The sequence below is a fragment of the Myodes glareolus genome, chromosome 13 (assembly GCF_982192425.1).
Source record: "Myodes glareolus chromosome 13, mMyoGla1.1, whole genome shotgun sequence".
NCBI lineage: Eukaryota > Metazoa > Chordata > Mammalia > Rodentia > Cricetidae > Myodes > Myodes glareolus.
In genome coordinates, this window is record NC_142038.1 from 6,626,832 (window position 1) to 6,647,875 (window position 21,044).

The window sequence follows — 21,044 nt, forward strand, 5'->3', positions numbered from 1 at the left end:
GCTTTTATCTCTGACATCTATCAGACTTTATCAGGTTTATCCAGCATTACTCTCAAGAGGAGCCTGGCCCTACCTCTGGGTTCAACTGCAGGAGCCCTGCGGCTTTGGACCTCCCTGGAGAGCCCAGTAGGGCTGTCCTGGTGTGTTCACTCAGTGTGATAGCTAACACTGATTGCCCACCTCACAGGAGCTAGACACAGAAGGGACAGGCCTCTGGGTTCAGAAGAGATTATCTTGATTGATAAGAAGACCCGCCTTCACGTACTATGCACTGGGCTGGGATTCTGGACTGAAGGAAAAGGAGAATTTCCCCCCTGAGCAGCAGCCTCCACCTCCCTGTCTCCTGTCTGGGGATACAATGTGACCAGCTGCCTCCATCCAGCTCCTGCCGCTATGGTGTGCCAAATGTGAGCTGGAATAAGCCTGCCCTTCCACGTGTTGCTTTGTGGGGAATTTTACAGCAAAGAGAAAAGTTAGATCCTCAGTAACTGTGGGCTTTCCTGGGTCGGTCCCTTTGTGCCCTCATGTCCCTTCCATCCTCAGGACACGCCGTTAAGCGCTGCAGGAGTGACAGCGACTATGGGAAGGGAAAGAGCTAGCTACCACGCTGCCACGGCAAGAGTACCGGGGACCGTGCCATCGCTAGAAGTGACAGAGTTTCAGTGCCCAGACTTACCTGTGGGCGTTTCTCAAGGCCGTGGAGATGCCAGTCATACAAAACCATTAATAAAATAAAAATACAACTTGAAAAGTCCATATGCAATTAGTACACCATCTTTGGTCTGTTAAGATGTTTAATGAGTGCATACAAAGGCAGAGATATACATTACGCGGAAATTTACAGCAAAATCAAATCGCAATACAACCACCTAAGGGTATCGCCATTAAATACAAACACAATTTACAAACATCCCACTTTTACAGAGGGCGCACTGCCCGCCAAACTCCCAGGATGACTGCCACCCACTTAAGTAGCAGTGGATGGCTGTGGCCAGCAGCGCAGCAGACAGGCAGAGTTAGACACTAGGGACCAATAACGGACCAAGGTGAGGCTACTCATTAAAGCAATTCATACAAGAAATCTCAAAAGTATGACCTTGGACACAGATGCTTTCATAGGCGGACTTTCTCTAACATGCCTCTGAAAAACACTGCCAAGTGGATGGGAGGCAGGGAGGGGCACGATGGTCCCTAGTGCCTTATGGGGAAGTTTTGCCTCTGCCTGGACCCCCGAGTGCTCTATTAGCAGGTAGCAATGGCAAACACTCTCTCTGACAGTGGCTCTACTGGAACTCTGGGAGGATCACATGGGCACTCCCACTGTGTCCTTCATGTGACCGCTCACTTCATGTGACTTGCCACAGGGTGGCAAGTGTATCTGCAACCTTCGGACGCCAAAGTTAACAGTGAAGACCAAAGTTACTGGAGAATGGAGATATGTTTAATACAACATTAGAATGCGGTAGAAAGAGTCAGGGAACAGACACTGGCCAATTCACAAGATGGATTACGCCCAGCAGCACTTCGTCCTGGCCTGTCAAAACGAGAGGCAGAGCAGCCATCTGCAGACTAAGTGACGAAAGGCCTACACTGGCAGGTTAGAAATGGAGATTGCATATTAAATAAATAGATAATAAAAAAAGATAGAGGTGGAGCCACCAGTAAGGTGGCTTAGCTTAGACTATCCTCCCCCTGCTGGAAGAATGGAAGATGAGCTGCTACCTTCTTGTGTGTGTGTGTGTGTGTGTGTGTGTGTGTGTGTGTGATATCTGGATGCGGTGTTGCATGATCAGCTTAGGTCCTCTGTGAGATGCTTTCTTTGAATGGGAAGGGATCTTTCTATGATTTACATCCCGAGACAGTGGTTGGTGGGCCTGGGACTGCCCTAGGACTGGGGGCTGCTGAGCTCGGCAGTAGGTGAAAGGTAAAGGGGTTGGAGCAGGTGCCTTTGATCTCTTCCTTAAAGCCACCTACCTCCTCACACCCTCGATAGGCCCAGGCATCCTACTACTGGCTTGGAGACCTGTTCCTCAGAGGCCAGAGCACAGCCTCCCTTTCTTACCAGGACAAAAGAGAATGCTCTGTCAATGGACTTTTCACCACGGGTCTCAGAAGAATATGCCTTCTCAGGGCATTCTTCATGAGCTTTCTTTGAATGTCAGCCCGGCAACCACACAAAGGCTGGGTGTTGTCCCCGCATTCTGTGAGCCGGGGGTGGTGGCTCTGCATGGCACGGAGGCACCACGTGCCTGGGGAGGGAGGATGCAGGAGGCAACAGGACCAGAAGGCCTTTTGTGGGGTAAAGGAGGGTGTCTCCCAGATTCCTTCTGGAGAACTGGTTCTATAAGGCCAAGCTATAGCTGCGTCTCCAAGTGGCGGGTGGTGGACCCTGTGGTCCTACATGAGACCCTGCATGTGAGTGCGACCCCTGTCTTAGAATGACAGCGACAGCTACCTAGGCTTTGGGCTTTTTTCCTTGCAGCTTCCTCAGGGACCTTTGGCGCCAAGGAAAATGAGCCCCCCATCTACAAACATCAAAATACAAATAGAAACAAGTACTCCAGAAGCTGGCCCCGGCTGGGCTGCTAGGGTGATTGTGATTCATAGCTCGGTGCGAGTGAGCTAAATTTTCAACTCCAACAATCGAATAGGTTTGGCCACCAGGACCAGGCCCTTGCTGTGTGTTTTCAGCAGAGGAAGGTGCTATATCTGGGACAAGCTTGGTGGCGGGGTACAGGGGAAGGCCAACAACACACACAAGTTCTATGGAAATGCCATAACCCTATTTTTGTATGTGAGTTAAAACAAACAAACAAACAAATAATGAGAAAATAAGGATCACATATACAAACATTAAGGGACACTTTTTGTATAAAGGTTGTTCATTTAAAAATTTTTTCATATTCAGAATGCACAGCAAAGGTGCAGAGACTTAATACCTTAAGTTTAAAAAATCCCAATTATTTAAAAATTTTATATATATATGTGTGTGTGTATAAAATATATATATATACATATATATATATATATGTATCTATATATATCTCCAGTGAAAATGTTTTCTCTCCCTCAGAAACCTTGATAATCTAAGAGAAACTATTTGTGGATATTAGGACTGCTTCTGAGCCTTTACTGTCTCCTGTGAAACATTTGAAGGGCATGTGGTTTCAAAACAGTACACATCTGTGCATTCCGGGAGAGGTGCTATCCACGGACATACTATGGTGTTGCAACTTGAACCACAACCACAAAGCTGATTCCCTCCAGCTGGTTCACCTTTCCTGCACAGCACAAAAGCATGTTCTTGTCTCCTCAGCTGCACAGACCAGGTTAAGGGTTCTAGGCTGGTGAGGCTCTGTGTGTGTGTGTGTGTGTGTGTGTGTGTGTGTGTAGGGGGCGGGGCTTAGTTTCACAGATAGGCCTCAGGGGACAGATAGTCTGGACCCTTCAGAACTGACATGCCTTGAGAAGAACGCTTGAAAAGCCACACTAATGCAAGTTACAAACAAGCCCTAGGATTGATGTATCAGGCTGAGAGCCCTGCCAACGACTGAGAGCAATGTCTAGTACAGGTTGCAAAGGAGCCACATGCACCTGGATTCTGTCGGCAGGTCAGACACACCGAGGGTTAATGACAAGCAAGTTGTGGTGACATCCTAACAAGGACCAACGGCTGTTGAGATGCCAAGGGGCTCTGGTGGCCACGGAGAGCTCACCTTCAGCAGTTCATGGTTACTTTCTCTTTCAAAAGTGTGGCTGGTGACCACAGCACTTCAGGAAATCTGCCCTGCCAACGGCCCCAGAGCCATGGAGAGGCCTCTGTCCCACACTTTCATCCAGAGCTGCTTGAGTTCTGCAAGGCTCTTAGTCACAACTCACAGGCTGCTCAAATACCAGGGCTTGTTTTGAACGTTCCCACCCACACTCCTCCCCAGAGTTGCCCAGCCGTCAAACAGAGTTACAGAAAATGCCGCACACTTGAAGGGTAATGGCCACCTGTCACTAGCTGCTAGACAAACCCGAACCACAGGCTAATGCATCCCTCCCCAGGTGTTGCTCTTGGAAACTGGGCTATCTGTATCTTTTATCTTCTGATACAATTTTTGTTTTCATCCACAGAACATTTGCTTTTGAAACACCAGGAAACACAGTTTATATTTAAATGAATGGACTCACAAAATAATAAAGCTTTAACTCATGAGCATTCATTCATTCCTCCACCCGCCCCCAACAAACTACTTAAGACCAAGGGGAAAGTTTCCTGGAGACGGGAGGGGTTTGCTCTGCAGACCTCCATCTCCTCAATGGACCTTTGCTTCACAGTGGCGAGAAGTTAGCAGCCTGAGCCAGCAGCGAATGAGCACAAATCAGGACTGAAACCAGAAGCACTGTGCAGAGGCAGAATCAGCGGAAGCCCCAGGCAGAGGGCACACACACCTAAGACAGGTTCTCTCAATGTCACATCCAGGGTGCCCCAAATTTCAGATGCAGAAGACCCTTGCTTTCCTGAGTGACACCCCAGTCACTGCCCCTTGTGACAAAGGGAACAGAACAAGTAGAAATAGGCTAAGTGGTGACCAAGGCCACGCCCCTGGGCCATCACCATTGTCCGGCTAGGACCAGTATCTCAGACACAGGGACATGTGCCCAGTTCATTTGCCCACCTCTCCTTCCTTTCTGCCGTTAACCCCACGGCTCCTCTACTCCTCGGAGCTCACCTTGCCGGAGCCCCGCTTGGGTGCGCCCCTGTCACCACTAAAGAAGCGCCCGATGGAGTCAAGGATGCCCGTGTCTCTGTGCCTTGGGAGGAAGCCATGCCTAGCATGGTCCATGGTACTTGCTGTGGCCAGGTACTTGGATCGCTGTGAGGGTCTCTTCTGCGATGCCATCACATCCAGGCCTTCGGAAGCTGCTGTGGAGTCTTCTTGGATGGTCTGGAGCTCGTCGGACTCGGAGGGCCTGTCTTTGAAGGTGTTGTCCTCCCTTCCTGGGGCATCTCGGGAAAAGAGGCGGATCAAGTGGGGGCGGCTCCCTGGGTCAGCTGGGTGGGCACCCTGCCAGTTATTCTTTGGGTCTGCTGTGTGCTTGGAGTCTGTCACCGCCGTGTCCTCAGCCGAGGCTCCATTGTTTTGGATCGCATCTGCCTCCCCTGCAACAACAATGCGATATGAATGTGGGCCTGTGCATGGCCTACTGAGGGACAAAGCCGCTTTCTTCCTGGGGTCTTGAGCTAGCTGTCTCCTATAAAACCCGAGCTAATTGTTGGGTCCAGGAGCCCCACAGCACTTTGGATTGCATCAACTGGAGGGAGCTAGCCTGGATTGAGCTTGCTTGGTATAGGAGACTTAGGGGCCATCTTCACGATCCATCTAAAGGTCACCCCCACCCCCTCAAGGTGGGAATGGCCTGAGTACCCATAGCAATGATGCCCCAAAACTTCTCCCGAGTTACTCCCTGCACTGGAGAGCTCTGTAGTGTTGGTATCTTGTGTCTACTATCTAAGTTAAGGCTACTGATGTACGAGCCCCAAATGTTGAAACCGTTGTTTGACAAAAGGTGGTTTTAGTGTTCTCAGTAGAGAATAGACTCCTCACATCTTCCTGAAGCTCACACCTAGGGAAGCAGGTCACTGGGGCCTTCCTCTCTCCCAGATTCCACAGGAGGCTCCTGGCCCTGGGAGCTGCTTACCCAGGCACTAAGTCTATTCTTCTCTCAAGTTACAGTGTTGGGTTTAAGTGACTGTCACTTAGCTTCCTCTCCTAGGTCTCACACTCACCTGTAGAAATTTGGCTTAGCCACACTTTCCTAACGCCCATCTATCCACTCCCTTTCCATCCTTTATTGACCCTCCCTACAGTCTACCCATCAGCCAGCCACTTTACCCAGAGTTCGGGATGTGCATACCCTCCTCACGACGGTGGTGGTGCCTAGGCCAGGCTGAGGGACCAGGCAGTGCCAAGGATTTGCCAGATTTCTGTTCCAGGGAGGCAGAGAGAAGGAAGAGGCCCAGAGGGCTGAAACAAGGAGGCCGTGGGTGGGGACACTGTTTTGCTGAAGGTGTTTTCTGGTGACTGTGTCAGGGTATCATAAGCACCACGTTTCCATGACTCATCAGAACCACCCACAGGACCTGAACATTGCCGCTGGCAGCCCTGGTACATCACAGAGAAGTTGGAGCCCCACTCATTAAGAAATACGTGTGACCACAGGGGGTTACATCACATCCTACAGCAAGCTCATGGTACACCTCTGCAATACCATTTACTTGGTGGTTTGTCCTTGTGGTATCAGGGAGGTTGTCCCTGAGACTCCCTGTCTGGTGAGGCTAGAGATTCCATATTCCCGGAAAGGAGAATGTTTACAGTCAGTTTGGGAGCACTGAGTACCATTCTCTAGGAGGAGATACTGCATACGGGCACTCCTGATATGCCATCTCTCCGTACGCCTCACAGGGCCCAGCTGGCTAGCAGAACTTCCAGAGATAGATGGCCTCAGGCCTGCTGAAGGACCAGCAGCCTTGATGAACAGTCCCTGTGAGAGTCTTCGTTTGCAATGAGACGCAATGGCTAATAATCATTATCGACTTGACAGAATTGCCTGAGACAACTAGAATCACACAGGAGATGAATGGAATCACCTAGGAGACAATTAGAATCACCCAGGAGACGACTGGAATCACTTAGGAGATAAGCCTGTGGACACGTGTGTAAGAGAGTCTCTAGATGGGGTTAATTGCAGCAGGAAGACCCACTCTAGATGTGGGTGGTATCACTGCACCGGCAAGGGGTCTGGAATGAGTACACAGGAGAAAGCAAGTCAAGCCGCAGTCTCCCTCTGCTTCCTGATTGTGTGCAATGTGACCACTCAGCTCACTCTTACCACTGGCTACGATGTACCCGACCTTCACAGTGTGGGCCAGAATAAACCTGCTCTTCCTTAAGCTGCCTTGGGAAGGTATTTTGTCCTGACAACAAGAGACCTAAATGCTGTAGAAGGCAATGTGGGACACACCAGAGTATGAAATGAATTGTGAAAGGATTGCACTTCCTAAGAAAACACTCTCTGCCTTCACTCTCGTTAAGATCTGGGTACTGGTACCCAAGGCGAACGTGAAGCAGGCACTCCTGGGTGGGCTATCCCATCTGAGCAGCTGCTCTCTGGGGCCAGTATAGCTGATGCGGGATCCGCACCAGTCACATAGAGACTTGGTGAGGGGTAGACTAGTGTGCACGCACTCACAGAGGCAGAGAGAACACTATCAGAGGTGCAGCGCGGCACTTCTGCTTCCCCACCCGTGCTTTGTGTAGAGAGCTCACACAAAAGGACCCAACCTCTGCTGCTAGAGCTGCTCACAGGGCCAGGATGACACTGTGCTGGTCACCTGGTTTCCTTGTTCCAGATGATGGAGAAAAAATTGGAACATATGTAAAATGTCTTCTGGGACTTTTGACTCCAGTGTGCCTCTCTTATTTCTTAGTGTGTGACTGTCCCAAGGTTTCCAGGGTGAGTTGAAATGATCAAGCTTTCCACAGCTGTCTGAGGCTCCTCTGATCAGATATGGGATGTGGCCACACGGCTGACAGGTCAGTGGGGTCTGGGACAGCTGATAAGGGGTCTGAGGCAGGTGGTACCCTTGGTTGCACATAGTCAAAGAAGTTTGCATAAATACAGCACCCATATCGCAAAGGCTTCCAAACCCAGAAAATCATAGGGTCTAGAAACTGACCCACAAATAGCATGATCTCCATCTCAAAGTTCTTAACTGGGGCCCTACTGCAAAGCTGAGCCACAACCCCATCTTGCAGTCTAAATATTTGCTGGTGACAAAGGGACAGGCAAACTCTGGGAACCAGGATGGCTACAGTCTCATCCAGGCCTCTATTGGATGGCACGTGCCATCATGTTGGGTACTGTGGGAACGGGTCAGTCAGTTTAGGGTGACTGAGAAAAGGACAAGACCAAGTGGGTGGAGATGCCTGCTGGCACCCTTCTTTCATGACCACTGGCTCGTCATGAATAACAAGGAACATGGCTATTTCTAGCAGTACTTAAGCTCGGTTGCCATACAGTGTTTGAAAGGCGCACACAGCACTCTGCGGGGTGCTTTGGAGAGGTGAGGTTTGCAGGGGTGCAGTGCGGACTTACAGGTGGGGAGGGCAGCAGGAGCACCTAGGAGCCTGGTTCTGGAGCTGGAGCTATAAATTCTGTAGCTGACAGAAACGTGCATGCCAATGAGGAGGGAAGACAAGAGCCATGCTGTGAGGAATTAAAGGCATTAACAAAACACAAGAGCATCTGAATGCTAATATTTTTACAACAGTTGGGCTTTGTGTCCTTGAATACAGTTATTTGTGAGATGCAGAAAGGCCTCTGTGTCCCCAGAGTGGCTCCTCCCTTCCTGAAAGAAGTGTGGTAAGGGAGTCTAAACCTGTAGCTTGCAGCCCTGCAAGGGGGCCGGGCACAGTTAAACATGTTCAGGAATATTGCCTCGGTCAAATTAAAGCCAGAGATGCTTTCCATTCAGACTCCATTTACAGAACAGATGCACGTCACTCTTAGGGACACGCCTGGATTTGATCTTACCAAAAAGGGCATGGAGTGTATTTCTAAAAGCGCTAATCTTACGGGCAGAAGAAGCCCGGAGAGCTCGGGTGGGAAGCAGCCTGGCCTTCAGAGAGGTGAAAGTGTACACCTTTGAGTACTCCGGGGTGCCGGGGAGTTTTAAACGATTTTAGAGCTCAGAAACTCCCAGGGCCTTGACATTTGGGGTGACATTTACTATTTAAAGATCCCTGAAGTCATGGCTCCAGGAGGCTCATCTTCTGTTGACCTGGCCAGCCAAAGGGCACAGTGGCTCAGGCTCTATGAACTCACTCCCCCTTCAGAGCTTTCTGGTGCCCATTGAGTCTTCCTTCAGGATCTTTTCTGTGTGGCGACAGCCGCCAATCTCCTCCTCTGCCCCCTCTATCTCCCTTCATTTTTTCTTGTCTGACCTCCTCCTCCTCCTCGTCTTCATCCTGCCCTACACCACCTCTACAGGGCACCGCATGGACAATGTGGTAGCCCTCCACGTCACATTTTCAAATTGGCCACTCTTGCCTGGATGCGACTCCTCTTTGTGGTCAGTGAGCACTTTAGGGCCTGCCTTTTCCTTTGCTTGGCTTCACATTGCTTCCCTGGCTATTTTGTGATTATTCCTATATCCTTTATATATAATAAAACACCCTATGTAGGTGTTCATGTGTGTGGGCATGTGTACAGGTGTGTCACAGCTTGTGTGTGAGCGTAGGTCCACGTGTGTCACAGCCTGTGTGTAGGCATGGGTGCATGTGTGCCACAGCACATGTGTGGAAATAGGAGATAATCACAGGTGTTGGTTCTCACACTCTAAGTCCAAACAGGGTCTTTTGGTCACTGTTGTCTATATGAGGCTAGCTGGCTTCTGGGAATTCTCCTGTCTTCACTTCCATCCCTCTCCCCTGGGGCACATACATGTTACTACAGGTTACATTCATGCTACCCAGTGGACTCTGGGGTTCTGAACTCAAGCCCCGCATACTTGCACAGCAAGCAGGCACCTTGTCTACTAAGCCATCTCCCCAACTCCATGTTCTTTATTTTTGAGACTTTCTCTGTGTAGCTCTAGACTGGCCTTGAGTTCATGATATTCCTGTTTCAGCTTTCTGGGTGCTGGGATTACAGATACACATCCTCACATCCAGCTAATGAGTCATTTTTAGGTGTGAATTTCTCTTAAATCTGCTTTTGAAATCAACATCTATTATGGAATCCTTTGTGACTAGGTGTGGAAGGCTTTGTAGAAAGAGTCATTCACCTGGCTCTGAGGTACCACGACAATGAATTTAGCATGACGGTTTACCATGGAAAACAAACCACTGCACGGTCCTGGGGTTTGACAAGTCCTCTGCCCACATGTGCTAGGCGGTCTGCGCATGCAAAGCAGAACACAGGAGTAACAGAGGACAGATACCATTAAATTACCCTGCGCTGCTTCTGGGGTCTGCAGAGGCCCATAGGGGTAGCCTCTGAAGCTGACCTTGTCCTCCTGCCCACAGCTGTTCTCCATAAGTCACTGGCCGAGCTGGGCGGCAGCGAATTTCTACTCGCAAATGGGACAGCAGCAGTGTGTCTCGTCTGTCGTGTAGACAATGGCAGTCTAGCACAGGGGTCTCACTCAGTGTCATCTTTAGATCAAGCTACTGTCTCCAGGAGTCAGAAGTTGGTGCTGAGGGTGCATTTCTTCTGCTGAAGTCTATCGCGCCCACGGAAACCCTGTCCCACAAACAGCTCCACGCTTTCCAGCACACCCTGCACGTCCTTCCAGTTGTCTCCTCAGGGCCTCCAGTCTGGATGCCTTCCTGAGGAAGTGTGGGGCAATAAAAAGTGTGCAAACAAGCATGAGGTGCTGGATTCCCAGAGGGAGTTCAAAAGCTAGGGATGTGGCAGGTGGGTCTGCATTTCCTCTCCTTCCTTTCTGGACATGCTGAAGCTGCTGCATGGTTCCATACACAGACACACTTGCAGGAATCCTGCATAGACACGTTTGCAGGAAACCTGCACAGACATGCTTGCAGGAAACCTGCACAGACATGCTTTCAGAAAACCAGGGATGTAGGCAATGCGGGTATGGGAGACCACACTGAAGCCCTCAGGCAGAATCAGCCACCTTCAGGGCTCAGAGCCTTTGAACAGCAGGGGCTGCTTCAGTTGCTTATGTTCACCTCAGCATCACAACCAACAGCTGGACTCGATTAGATGGGCATACTTGACGATTTCCCCCACTGAAGTGATTTTGGCATCTAGCCAATGGTCACTTCTGGAAATATTGCCCCAAATAGATCCATCTATCTAAACATGCCAGAGCAGGCCACTTTCACGACGGTCTGAACCCCTAGCTGCAAACTCAGGATCAGAGAGACCATTACTGTAGAATCTGCAACATGGAGAGAGTGCCGTCATTTGATATGTTTTCTTTTTTTAACTCCTGCTTTAAAGCATGTGGCCTCCTTTCATATTTCTGGTCAGGTGAACAACTACAGATTCCTGCTGTATGATGCACACTAGCACACAGGTCTGTTTCTAGCTCTCTCTTCCACAATGCTTTATCATCACAACAGTGAGACGGTGCACACCAGCCCTTCCCCCGCTCCTGTCCTTGACCGTGGCTGCTTGGTCCTGGCAGAAATGTTTAGATCTCAGCATTCTTCTTTATCGCAAGAACCACTTGGGAGATAGAGGTGATGGCGGTGGGGTACAAGGCACTGATGTGAAAGATACGGGACACCGATGGTGTGAAAGGAGGCAGGACAACTTCCTCGGGGCTCCTCCTAGTGCTCAATTGTTTGCTCCAATTTGTGGGAATTTTAGCTACAGCAGCTGTACAGATAAGCGGATAAGTCCGGAGACTGCCAGTCTGGCAAGCTGGAGGGAGGCTGCCCAGACTCTGGAACCAAGAGGACATGTGGCTCAGAGGCTCCCTAGTTAGTGACCATGGGTGGGTGAGTGGGTGTTGGCTGCAAAAGGGGTCTGCAGGTGATTTTCTGGGGTGCTGACCTGCAGATTCCAGTGACTCTGAATATATGAGTCCAGCTGACCTGGGTAGTAGAGTTTTTCTGCTGTGCTCTCAAATACTCTCAACAGGAGAAGCAGGGGGGTCTGGGGCCAGGGCAAAGTTAAGTCCCCAATCGCTGGCATCTAGCCCTTGATGGAAACCATGGACTACGTGGTTTGGGGCAAGCTGCAGGCACACAGCTGCATCTAGCCCCGCTCCTACCTGGAGAAGAGGGGACTGAGGATAGATACCTACAGGACTGGGACTGATTGACCTTCTTGAGAGGCAGCCCTGGCCTGCAGAGGAGCTAAGGAATCTGGAAGCGTGGGCCAGGCTGGAGAGGACCTTCCTTGTTTATGGAATAATTCTGCTACTGGCAGGCTGTGCTCAGGGTCACCTGGGAGGGCATAGGAAACAAAAAGGCCCATGGTGTGGCCTGTGGACTAGCTATGACAGAAATTCTGCATCTATGAAAGGCATGTGGCTGCCCGCCAGGCTGCCCGAGGCGATGGCTTTAAGCACTTCCACAAACGAATCTTGTCAACCCACCCATTACACACCAATGCCTCTTTTGTGTGCCCAGAACATATAGTTTTTATGTACTCTAAATAGCTCACTCAGGGACTCTCCCACATCAAGAAAGGGATCACAATAACTGGAGAGCCTCAGGCTAGGGCTGGACTATACTCCTTGGGGCCTACCCACATATTTGGCCAGTCTGAGTCTTGCTGAGTGAGAGTTTCCTGTGCCCAGTGAAGGCAATGGCCCACCATCCAGCTGCCCTAATGCAGCCTGTGTAGACATGAGAGATAAAAGGAACCCCATAGTCATAGTTTCTTCTCCTAACATAAGCTCCAAGGATGCTATAGCTCTGTAGTGACAAGTAGACCTAGAGTAGTGAGTGCCCATCACAGACTGCAGCATTCCAGGTAGCCTGCAGCTGAAAGTGATTCCTAGATCCCCATCCCAGACTGCAGGCAACCCGCAGGCAAAAGTGATTCCTGGATCCCCATCCCAGACTGCAGCATCCCAGGTAGCCTGTAGCCGAAAGTGATTTCTGGATCCCCAGTCCCAGACTGCGGCATCCCAGGAAGCCTGCAGCTGAAGGTGATTCCTGGATCTTGCCAACATTAAAGAGCCAGACCTTAGCACAAATAAGCTGAGTTCAATTGAATGTGATTTCAAGGTTTTATGGATTGGCTACCTTGTATGCCTGAGATCGCCTCAGATGTATGCCTATGAATCATCTGAGGATTCCGGGCTCCCTCATGGTCTTGTTTTGACAAGACCTTACAGCATGAGGTCTTAAAACATACTTAGCACTGGAACAAATAAATGCTCTATCCATCTACTACTACTACTACTAGATCTAACTCATCTACCGTTTGTCTATTCTACCCATATGTTCATTTATGTGTCCATCCATCCATCCATTCATCCATCCATCCATCCATCCATCCATCTGTCTATTGGTGCGGGAAAGTTGTTTGTATTCTGTCAATCATGTATTTTAATAAAATGCTGATTGGCCAGGCAAGAAGTATAGGCGGGTCAACCAGACAGGAAGTAGAGGCAGGGCAATGAGAGTAGGAGAAGGCCAAGGAAGAGGAAGCTCCCTCCGCCATTCCTACCCAGACCACCGAAGAGGCAACATGTCAGCTGACAGCTGAGAAAGGTACTGAGCCGTGTGGCTAACATAGATAATGATAAAGGATTAATATAAGTTACAAGGACTAATAAGAAGCCTGACCTAATGGGCCAATCAGTTTATAATTTTATGGAGTCCTGTGTGTAATTTTCTTTGGGGCTTGCCAGCTGTGGGGTACTGGGCGGGACAGATACCCCAACAAGCCGGCCCTCATGTTACAGTCTATCCATCATACATTCACTATCCCCCCATCCATCCATCCACCCACCCCACCCATCTATCTATCCATCCACCCACTCATCCATCCATCATACATTCACTATCTCCCCCTCATCCATCCATCCACCCAGTCCACCCATCTGTCTATCCACCTACTATCTACTCCATCCCATCATTCATCCATTATCCAGCAATCCATTCATTTACCCATTATCCAACCTCCCCATCCATCCATTCACTTGCCCACTGCCTGTCTCTACACCTTCCACCTTGGCCCACCATGTGGCCACTTTCTTTTAGACCTTCATTTTCTTTGCCTCTTCTAGTGTCTTGATTTTCACCCTCAATCTACCAGAGATGCTGGTTTCTTGTCCCACCAGAAAACTGAGTCCTGGATTGTGTGTCCTCAGGAGAGCATCCAGCCTTAGATGGCACTACCCCCACCCCCAGCTTCTCAGGGCTCCAAAGGTCCTTTTGTCTCCAGTGTCCTACTCAAGACCCATCACCCATCCTTGTAGCCACTGTCACCATAAATAAAAGTACAACCCAAGCCCACATGCTTCCTCTGCCGCCTTCTACACTGAACTGAAGAGACTCCTTGTGCCAGGCTCCATGCACCCCACCTCCCCAATAATGATATCGTGTGGTTTCATTAGGGCAATAGATCCAGTGTGTACCTCTTCTTCCACCTTTCTTAAGGCGTAAAGTGCTTTCCTACAACGACAGCACCCCCAGACATCAACGTGACTTTGGGTCTGAGAAGCTGTAATCAAGTCAAGAGCAACCTGTGCAACCAAGGCAGAGACTTGGCATTGACAGATGTAACGGAAGCACCACACGGCGAGCATTGCTCCGGAGTTCCTGCAGAGTGCTGTGGGCTCTAATACTCTGCCTCCTTTTATTTTCTTCCTGGTGCTGGGGTTGAAAACTCCTATGTGTGACAAGTGTTCAGCCACCGGGCTACGTCTCAGCCTTCTTTTCATTTTGTATTTTGAGACAAGTTGTGCTTTTATTATATTTACACATTATATTGCCTTAACTTGTTTCGGCTGACTTTGAACTCACTCGGCAGTGTAGGTAAGCCTTGGACCTACCTCAACCATCTTCCTTCCTCAGCTGCCTGAGTATCTGGGATGACAGGTATGTGCCTCCAGACTCAGCCCTGATAGACTTTTGTGCCCGAAAACAACCCCTCAATCCATTGTGTTGGTGGAGAATTTTCTAGAACAGGCTCCTTCCAAGGGTTGCAGCATTTGTCCTAAAGATAAAGTGCCAGTTTTCTGTAAATGTAGGGAAGACAAGAGCAGCAGGCCGGTCCCCAGCTATCTGTCGACATGTCCTGCCCACTAGCCAGTCATCCAGGTCTGTCGACTAGTTATCAGGACCACATTCTGTAGGGATACAGATGTCTAGGTGTGTGGCCAGGCTTTTGAAGCATGGAGGTGGCTGGAGGAGCTGCTTGGAAGGCAAGTGTAGCATCGCTACCTACTCTGTGAGTTGAGGTCACTCCATGGGATTGGAAACCAGCTCCGTGGCCCTCTGGGTGTATACAGTGGACGTGAGCAGGGACTGGAGCCAGATTCTGAATTTTACTGGTGTAACCAGACTTCAGATCTTGTATTGGGGAAGCCCTTTTATCCTCCGTCTTGCAGACACTTGACCATCGGGAAGGTGTACTGGAGTCAGGCAGGTAACAGATCTCGGAGGGGTGCCTTGAGTTTGGAGCACATTGGCCATCGTGGAGAAGCTTGTGATTTGACACCACACTGATGTGAAAGCAGGTTGCTTCCACACAGTTTCAGAGTTTCAGTTGGGAGGTACAGGGCCACCGACACTGCAACTCTGGAGACACGCTCTGATGGAGTGCTAAAAGCTGTTCTTGCAAATAACAGCTTCAGTCGGTTCCAAGGCCGATAGGTTAACAACTTGCAACGGCCACTTAGAAGACCATTCCATGCACTACGCAAGGGCCTAACACATCTGCATTTGGTTGGCATGGAAACGGAGAAGGCTCTGTGCCAGAAATCTCAGGCTAATGGAAATGGGAACATTGCCTTAGTGTGAAGGAAAAGAACTGGGCTGTCAAGGGACGGGTGAGGGGCAAGCTCTGAATCAGCATCGCCAAACTGAAAGAGCCTGGCCTGGAAGAGCAGGGGCAAACGCTACAGCAGAGAGCTCTCCGTAAATCCTCACATATGCTCTGTGCTGTAGCCTGCTCGCTGGCATGCAGAAAGCAGAGCATCGGCCCATTCCTACTGTCAGCCCCGTCATTTTGCTCCCCTCCTCCTTCCCTTCCCGGTGCCTGGGAATTGGTAAAAGGAATCAGGATCTGTGATTGTGTCTGTCCAGCTCTTCTAGTACCTGCCTAGAGCCAGGCATGGAGCCTTTGCTGTGTACTGAAGTGTGTGCACAGCTTTGTATATGTATGTTAATGTGTGGATGAACACATGCATACAGATGATTGTGTGTGCACATGCACACACATCAAATGCTTAGCAAAGAGCCTGTCTATAACTGCTTACATGGTGCTGCTAATGCTAGGCTTCTGTGGCATATTTCTGGAGCATAAGAAACTGCATGACTGAAGTCCTCTCCTTTGCATGTAACACCGAGCAGACCAGCCAGTCAGCAGAGGCTTCCGGTGATGGGCACGCTGCCCTGTACCACACCTGGCCCTCCCTTTTTTTTTGTTTGCTGAGCTTGGAAGCCAAGAGCACAAACTGACACACTCATGCATTCTTGTTTTGTCTTTATAAATGACTAAACAAGATAAACAGTATTTTGTAATGCATGAAAAGCACACGGCATACAGTGTTTTGCACTTAGACACAGGAGTGTGTTGGGCCAGTCACAACTGTCCCGTGACAGAATGGTCTGCTGTGGTTGTACTCCAGTGGCAGAGTCGAACAAGATCCAGGATGGAGATACCTTCTCTGTTCGCTGTCTCCAGGCACAGGGCAGTGGAGGTGGTGTTTTTGTCTATAGGATCAGCAGAAGCTGGAGGACAGTTCAGCCCTAAGATATGTGTGATGTTTAGGTGTAAGAAGCCAAGAGGAGAAGCCATTAGCATGGTTCGCATTTTGTGGCTTTAGGGTAGAGCTTAGCTGGTCGAGTGTTTGCCTAGCATGATCTCCAACATCTCATAGCCCAGACGTGGTGGCACACTCCTGTAATCATGGCACTTGGAGTTAGAGGCAAGAGGATTGGAAGTTCAAAGTTATCCTTGACTGCATAAGGAGTCCTAGGTCAGACTAAGCTGTACGAGATACTGTCTCAAAAAAAAAAAAAAAAAAAAAGGAAAGAAAAATGAGAAGAAAAAGAAAGAAAGACAGAAAGACAGACATTTGGTGGCCTAAAAAGGAAGGCAGTTTTAAAGACATACTTGATTTTGATTTTAGTAGTTAAATTAATGATACTTATTTTCAAATCAGAAGGTGAATGTGTGAGCATGTCAGTCTGTGCTCTGAGATAACTCACATTTCATTCCTGCCCTCAGGGCCACTGGAGAACCTTAGAAGGGCCCTGGGCAGTGGAGAGATGGGGTACCTCCCAAACCTGGGGGGAAGAATGAGAGTGTGGCTGTGAGAGGGGAGGGTGGCAGGCAGAACCTGGCCGAGCTGTGAGACACAAGAGCCCTTATAGCCCTTTTCACAGCGCCTGTGCTATGTTTATACCAAAGGCTTTTCTCTAAAGCTTCTCAAAGTGAAGCACAAATGGCGAGTAAACATAAAAAATGTTTGGTGTTCTTAGCCATCAGGGATATGCAAATCAAAACTGCCTTGCCAGACTAGCCAGCATCAAGAATACAGACAGCAGCAAACCCTGATGCTGACGAGGGAGAGGGGACGCTCTGTGCACTGCTGGTGGAGATGAAAAGCAGTCCAGTCGTTATGGAGATCAGTGCGGAGGGTCCTTACAAACTGAAAACAGAATTGCCATACGAACTGGGTACACACACCTAAAGACAATGCCATACGATCTGGTATGCCAGTTCTGGGCATGCATACTTGAACACAATGTGCCATATGATCAGGTATACCATTTCTGGGTAAACATACTTGAAGACATCATAGGATCCAGGTATGAACTCCTGGGTATGCACACTTGAAGACATCATAGGATCCTGGTATGCACTCCTGGGTATACACACTTGTTTACAGACTCACTATTCCCAGCAACCAGGTTATGGCAGAGGAATGGCTGAAGAAAATGTGGTATCTATGCACAATGGAATTTTAGTCATTAAAAAGCATGAAATTACATTGTTTGCTGGAAGATAGATGCAAATGGTGATTATACTAGTCAAAATAAATCAGACAAGAAAGACAGATACTGAGTGGTTTTCTCATTTGTAGACTCTCTCTACACACACATACATACATACCTACATGTTTATGAATATGTAGACATACTATGAATAACATGAAAGTATAAGGGAGACCAGTGAGAGGGAGGAAGGGCATGAAGGATGAATACAGCTGAAGTGAAGAGCGCGCTTGAAAAGAAATTGTCTTTATGAAACCCAGAACCATGTATAATGAATACACACCAACGGGGGAGACAGAGAGAGGAAGAGAGAGGGGCAGAGAGGAAAAGGGAGGGGAGGAGAGGGGGAGAGAGGAAAACTGAGTCAGACAGAAGTAATCCAATGTAAAGAGAAAGGGAAGCCAATAGAGGAGAGAGAAAGGGGAGGAGAGACAGGAGAAAGAGGAGAGAGAAGGAGAGAGAGGAAGGAGAGGAGGGAGAGAGAGGAGAGAGAGAGAGAGAGAGAGAGAAGAGAGGAGAGATAGAGAGAGGGAAGGAGAGAGATGAGAGAGGAAGGACAGGGGGAGAAAGATAGGGGGAGAGAGATAAGGGGAGCGAGAGAGGAAGGGGAAGGAGGGAGGGAGAGAGAAAGAGAGAGAGAGAGGAGAGGAGAGGAGAAGAGAGGAGAGGAGAGGAGTAATCTCACATAAAGAGAAAGAGAAGCCCCTAGCCCACGAGAGTCCTGAGACTGAACATGGTAGTCACTTTGTGAGCTTCTCTGTGGCTTTTGCTGACAATGTGCATATCTAATATTCCCACCAGTGTCCAGATCACTGGGAGGACCAGGATGCTGGTGTCTCTTCCTGCATTTCATCCAAGGGTTGCCTTCTAGAAACCATGATTTTGATATTCCAAAGACTCTGGTACTGACCACTGGGGTACCTGGCCTTCACTGGATAGTGACGGGGGTGGCAGCATTTGAATCAGCAGGATCGGCCTCCCTGCTTGCTTTCTGCTGAACAGAAGAGTACTCAATCATCCAACTTCTTAAAACAGCCATATTAATTTGTACATAGCTAGGGAGTGTTTTTTTTTAAATCATTTGTAAATATGGCAGAAACAGAAAGGATTTGAACTCTCAAGGAATGAGGGCTCATAACATAAAACAAAACGGAGGTCTCTAGGACCGTGCATTTCTGAGTTATTTTTAGGTCATTCTGGGGACAGTAGCAGATCTGTGTGCTGCACTTACTGTGCCTGGACACCACAGGGACAATGGTGTCAAATGTCTGGCCCAGCACAGCCATCGGGCCCCATACAATGCCTGCCTTTCAGTGTTCACGAGCCACCATCAAGGGAGAGCCCCGTGGTACCATCTCTGCCAGCTGGTGTTATTCCCTGCTGGGCTTCAAGTGAGAGCAGAGTTGGTGAAAGGTTTGACAACTTCTGGGCGATAGAACAGGTCTTTTCCAGATTAGAAAGCCAGGCAATTAGTGGGATACTGAGAGAGTGGTTAGAAAACTGGCCTCAGGCAAGGCTGGTTCGTTCTGTGTCTGCTGAAGTTCCAGGTACAGACTGTGTTCATGTAAGAAGGTGTGTGTGTGTCTGATGTATATGGTGTGTGTGTGTGTGTGTGTGTGTGTGTGTGTGTACCTATGTGCGTAAGTGCTTTTGCCTCTGCATGCCTGGACATCATTCTGCAAGCACTTCTTTGCTTTTGAGATAGGCTCTCCCACTGGACCTGCTGCTCATGGATTCTGCTAGGTTGTCTGGTCAGCAAGCCCTAGGGATCCACTGGTTTCCAACCTTCAGTGCTTGAGTTCCAGGACTGAGCTTCCATGCCTGGTTTTTTCTATGGGTGCTGAGATCCATACTCAGGTTCTTGGATGTTTGTGTAGCAGGTACCTTCCTCACTGGGTCACCTCTCTAGTCCTGGAACGCATCCTAATGGCTAACAGGTTTCATTTGATCTTCTGTTAGACATTCCGAGGCAACTTCCCCATCATTCCCATTCAGCTACCATAGATACCAACATGGGCAAACGGAAACCATCCGCAATCTTCAGCAAATGGAAGTAAAGACACTTTAACTTCCACACCCCAGTGATGCTTGCAAGGAGCCGTTTTCATCGTGTGTGAGCCTCAAATAAGTTGATAGCCATACAGGAAATGAACACAGGTAGAGAGTGATTCAATGTCTCTAGGTTACAGAAATGAATCCATTCAAGAGCTTTCCACCACTAAGGCTGAACTGGCTGCCACAATTCTTTCTGTGGTATTTTCTGGTGTTATCAGAAACATCAAATGTTACCTCCTGTGTGCCTGTGTCTCTCTCCAGGGGCCTGGTCACTGCAGCAGTGAATGTTGTGATGAGGATTGCTCATTTCTTGTCTTGCTTTAGCACATCTATACTAAAATAAGACTATGCCTCCCTCTCCCTGGAGACTTGGCAATGAGTCCAGGGCCCAGGCTGGGGCTGTGTTGTGACAACCCTGGTCAGCGTCACAATTCTAATGCAGGACTCCTGTGGGCCAGAAAAAAAAATCCCTTCTCCTTGAATCTCTGCACATGCCCAGAGGTGTGGTATAGGAGCAACTAGGAAGTGGCTTACTGGGGATAAGGCTCTCATCTTGAGGATGCTCTGTGCATTGGAATGGATCACGTTATTGCCCTGTGTGCTTGGCGGCATGGCTCAGTATGCTGCCTGACATTGATCTCTGTAGTGTGTGGTAGGTATTAGTTTATCCCAAGCTTCTCAGGAGGTCCCAGAACAGACCGAGAACAGTGTGTAGAACATCCCGGAGCGTGTGCACATCCACAGATTACCACATGTACCCAGGCAGGGACATCACACACCAGTTCTGCTTGGCCCCATTAGAACTTGCCTCAGCACCTCTGCCCGACGATTTTCTGATCGACTCCTTCACTAGGCCTGGGACTCTACCCACACGTGAGCCTGCAGTCCATATGCCCAGCTCTGCTGCTCGTCTTCCCGGCCTTGAGGCCTGCAATGCCGTCCTCCCCATGATGTGAATCCCTTCTGCTGCCACCCACCACACCATCTGCATGCCATCCCCAGGGCCAACAGATTCAGAGACAGTGCCATTGTCATTTCTGACCTCTTGCCGAGAGCTCCTCTGAGGAAGTCTGCTTCACAAGCCCCCGAGAAGTAGCTGTGCCAACCAATGAGCAGTCTGAGAGCAGGGCAGTCGGCAAGGAATGTGGCTGGCCAGGGGCAACCCCGCCCCCCTCCAGCTCAATCCAGGTCTCAGGAAGTGACTAATGTTACTAGTGCCACAGGGGCCTGACAACTGCAGTGGGGCAGAGTGCCTACAGCTGCGGCCCCACCCAGGCTTCCTCC

General features: G+C 49.4%; 1 protein-coding gene across 8 annotated transcripts in view; it reads right to left on the reverse strand.

The window, feature by feature from the left end:
* Mbp (myelin basic protein) overlaps nucleotides 1-21,044 on the reverse strand; it is a 109,862-nt gene that overhangs the window by 26,838 nt on the left and 61,980 nt on the right. For all 8 annotated transcript variants that reach the window (XM_048419606.3, XM_048419610.3, XM_048419605.3 and 5 more), the window contains exon 4: nucleotides 4,719-5,149. In XM_048419606.3, coding sequence (XP_048275563.1) covers nucleotides 4,719-5,149 — 431 coding nt within the window. The remainder of the gene's footprint in view (nucleotides 1-4,718; nucleotides 5,150-21,044) is intronic.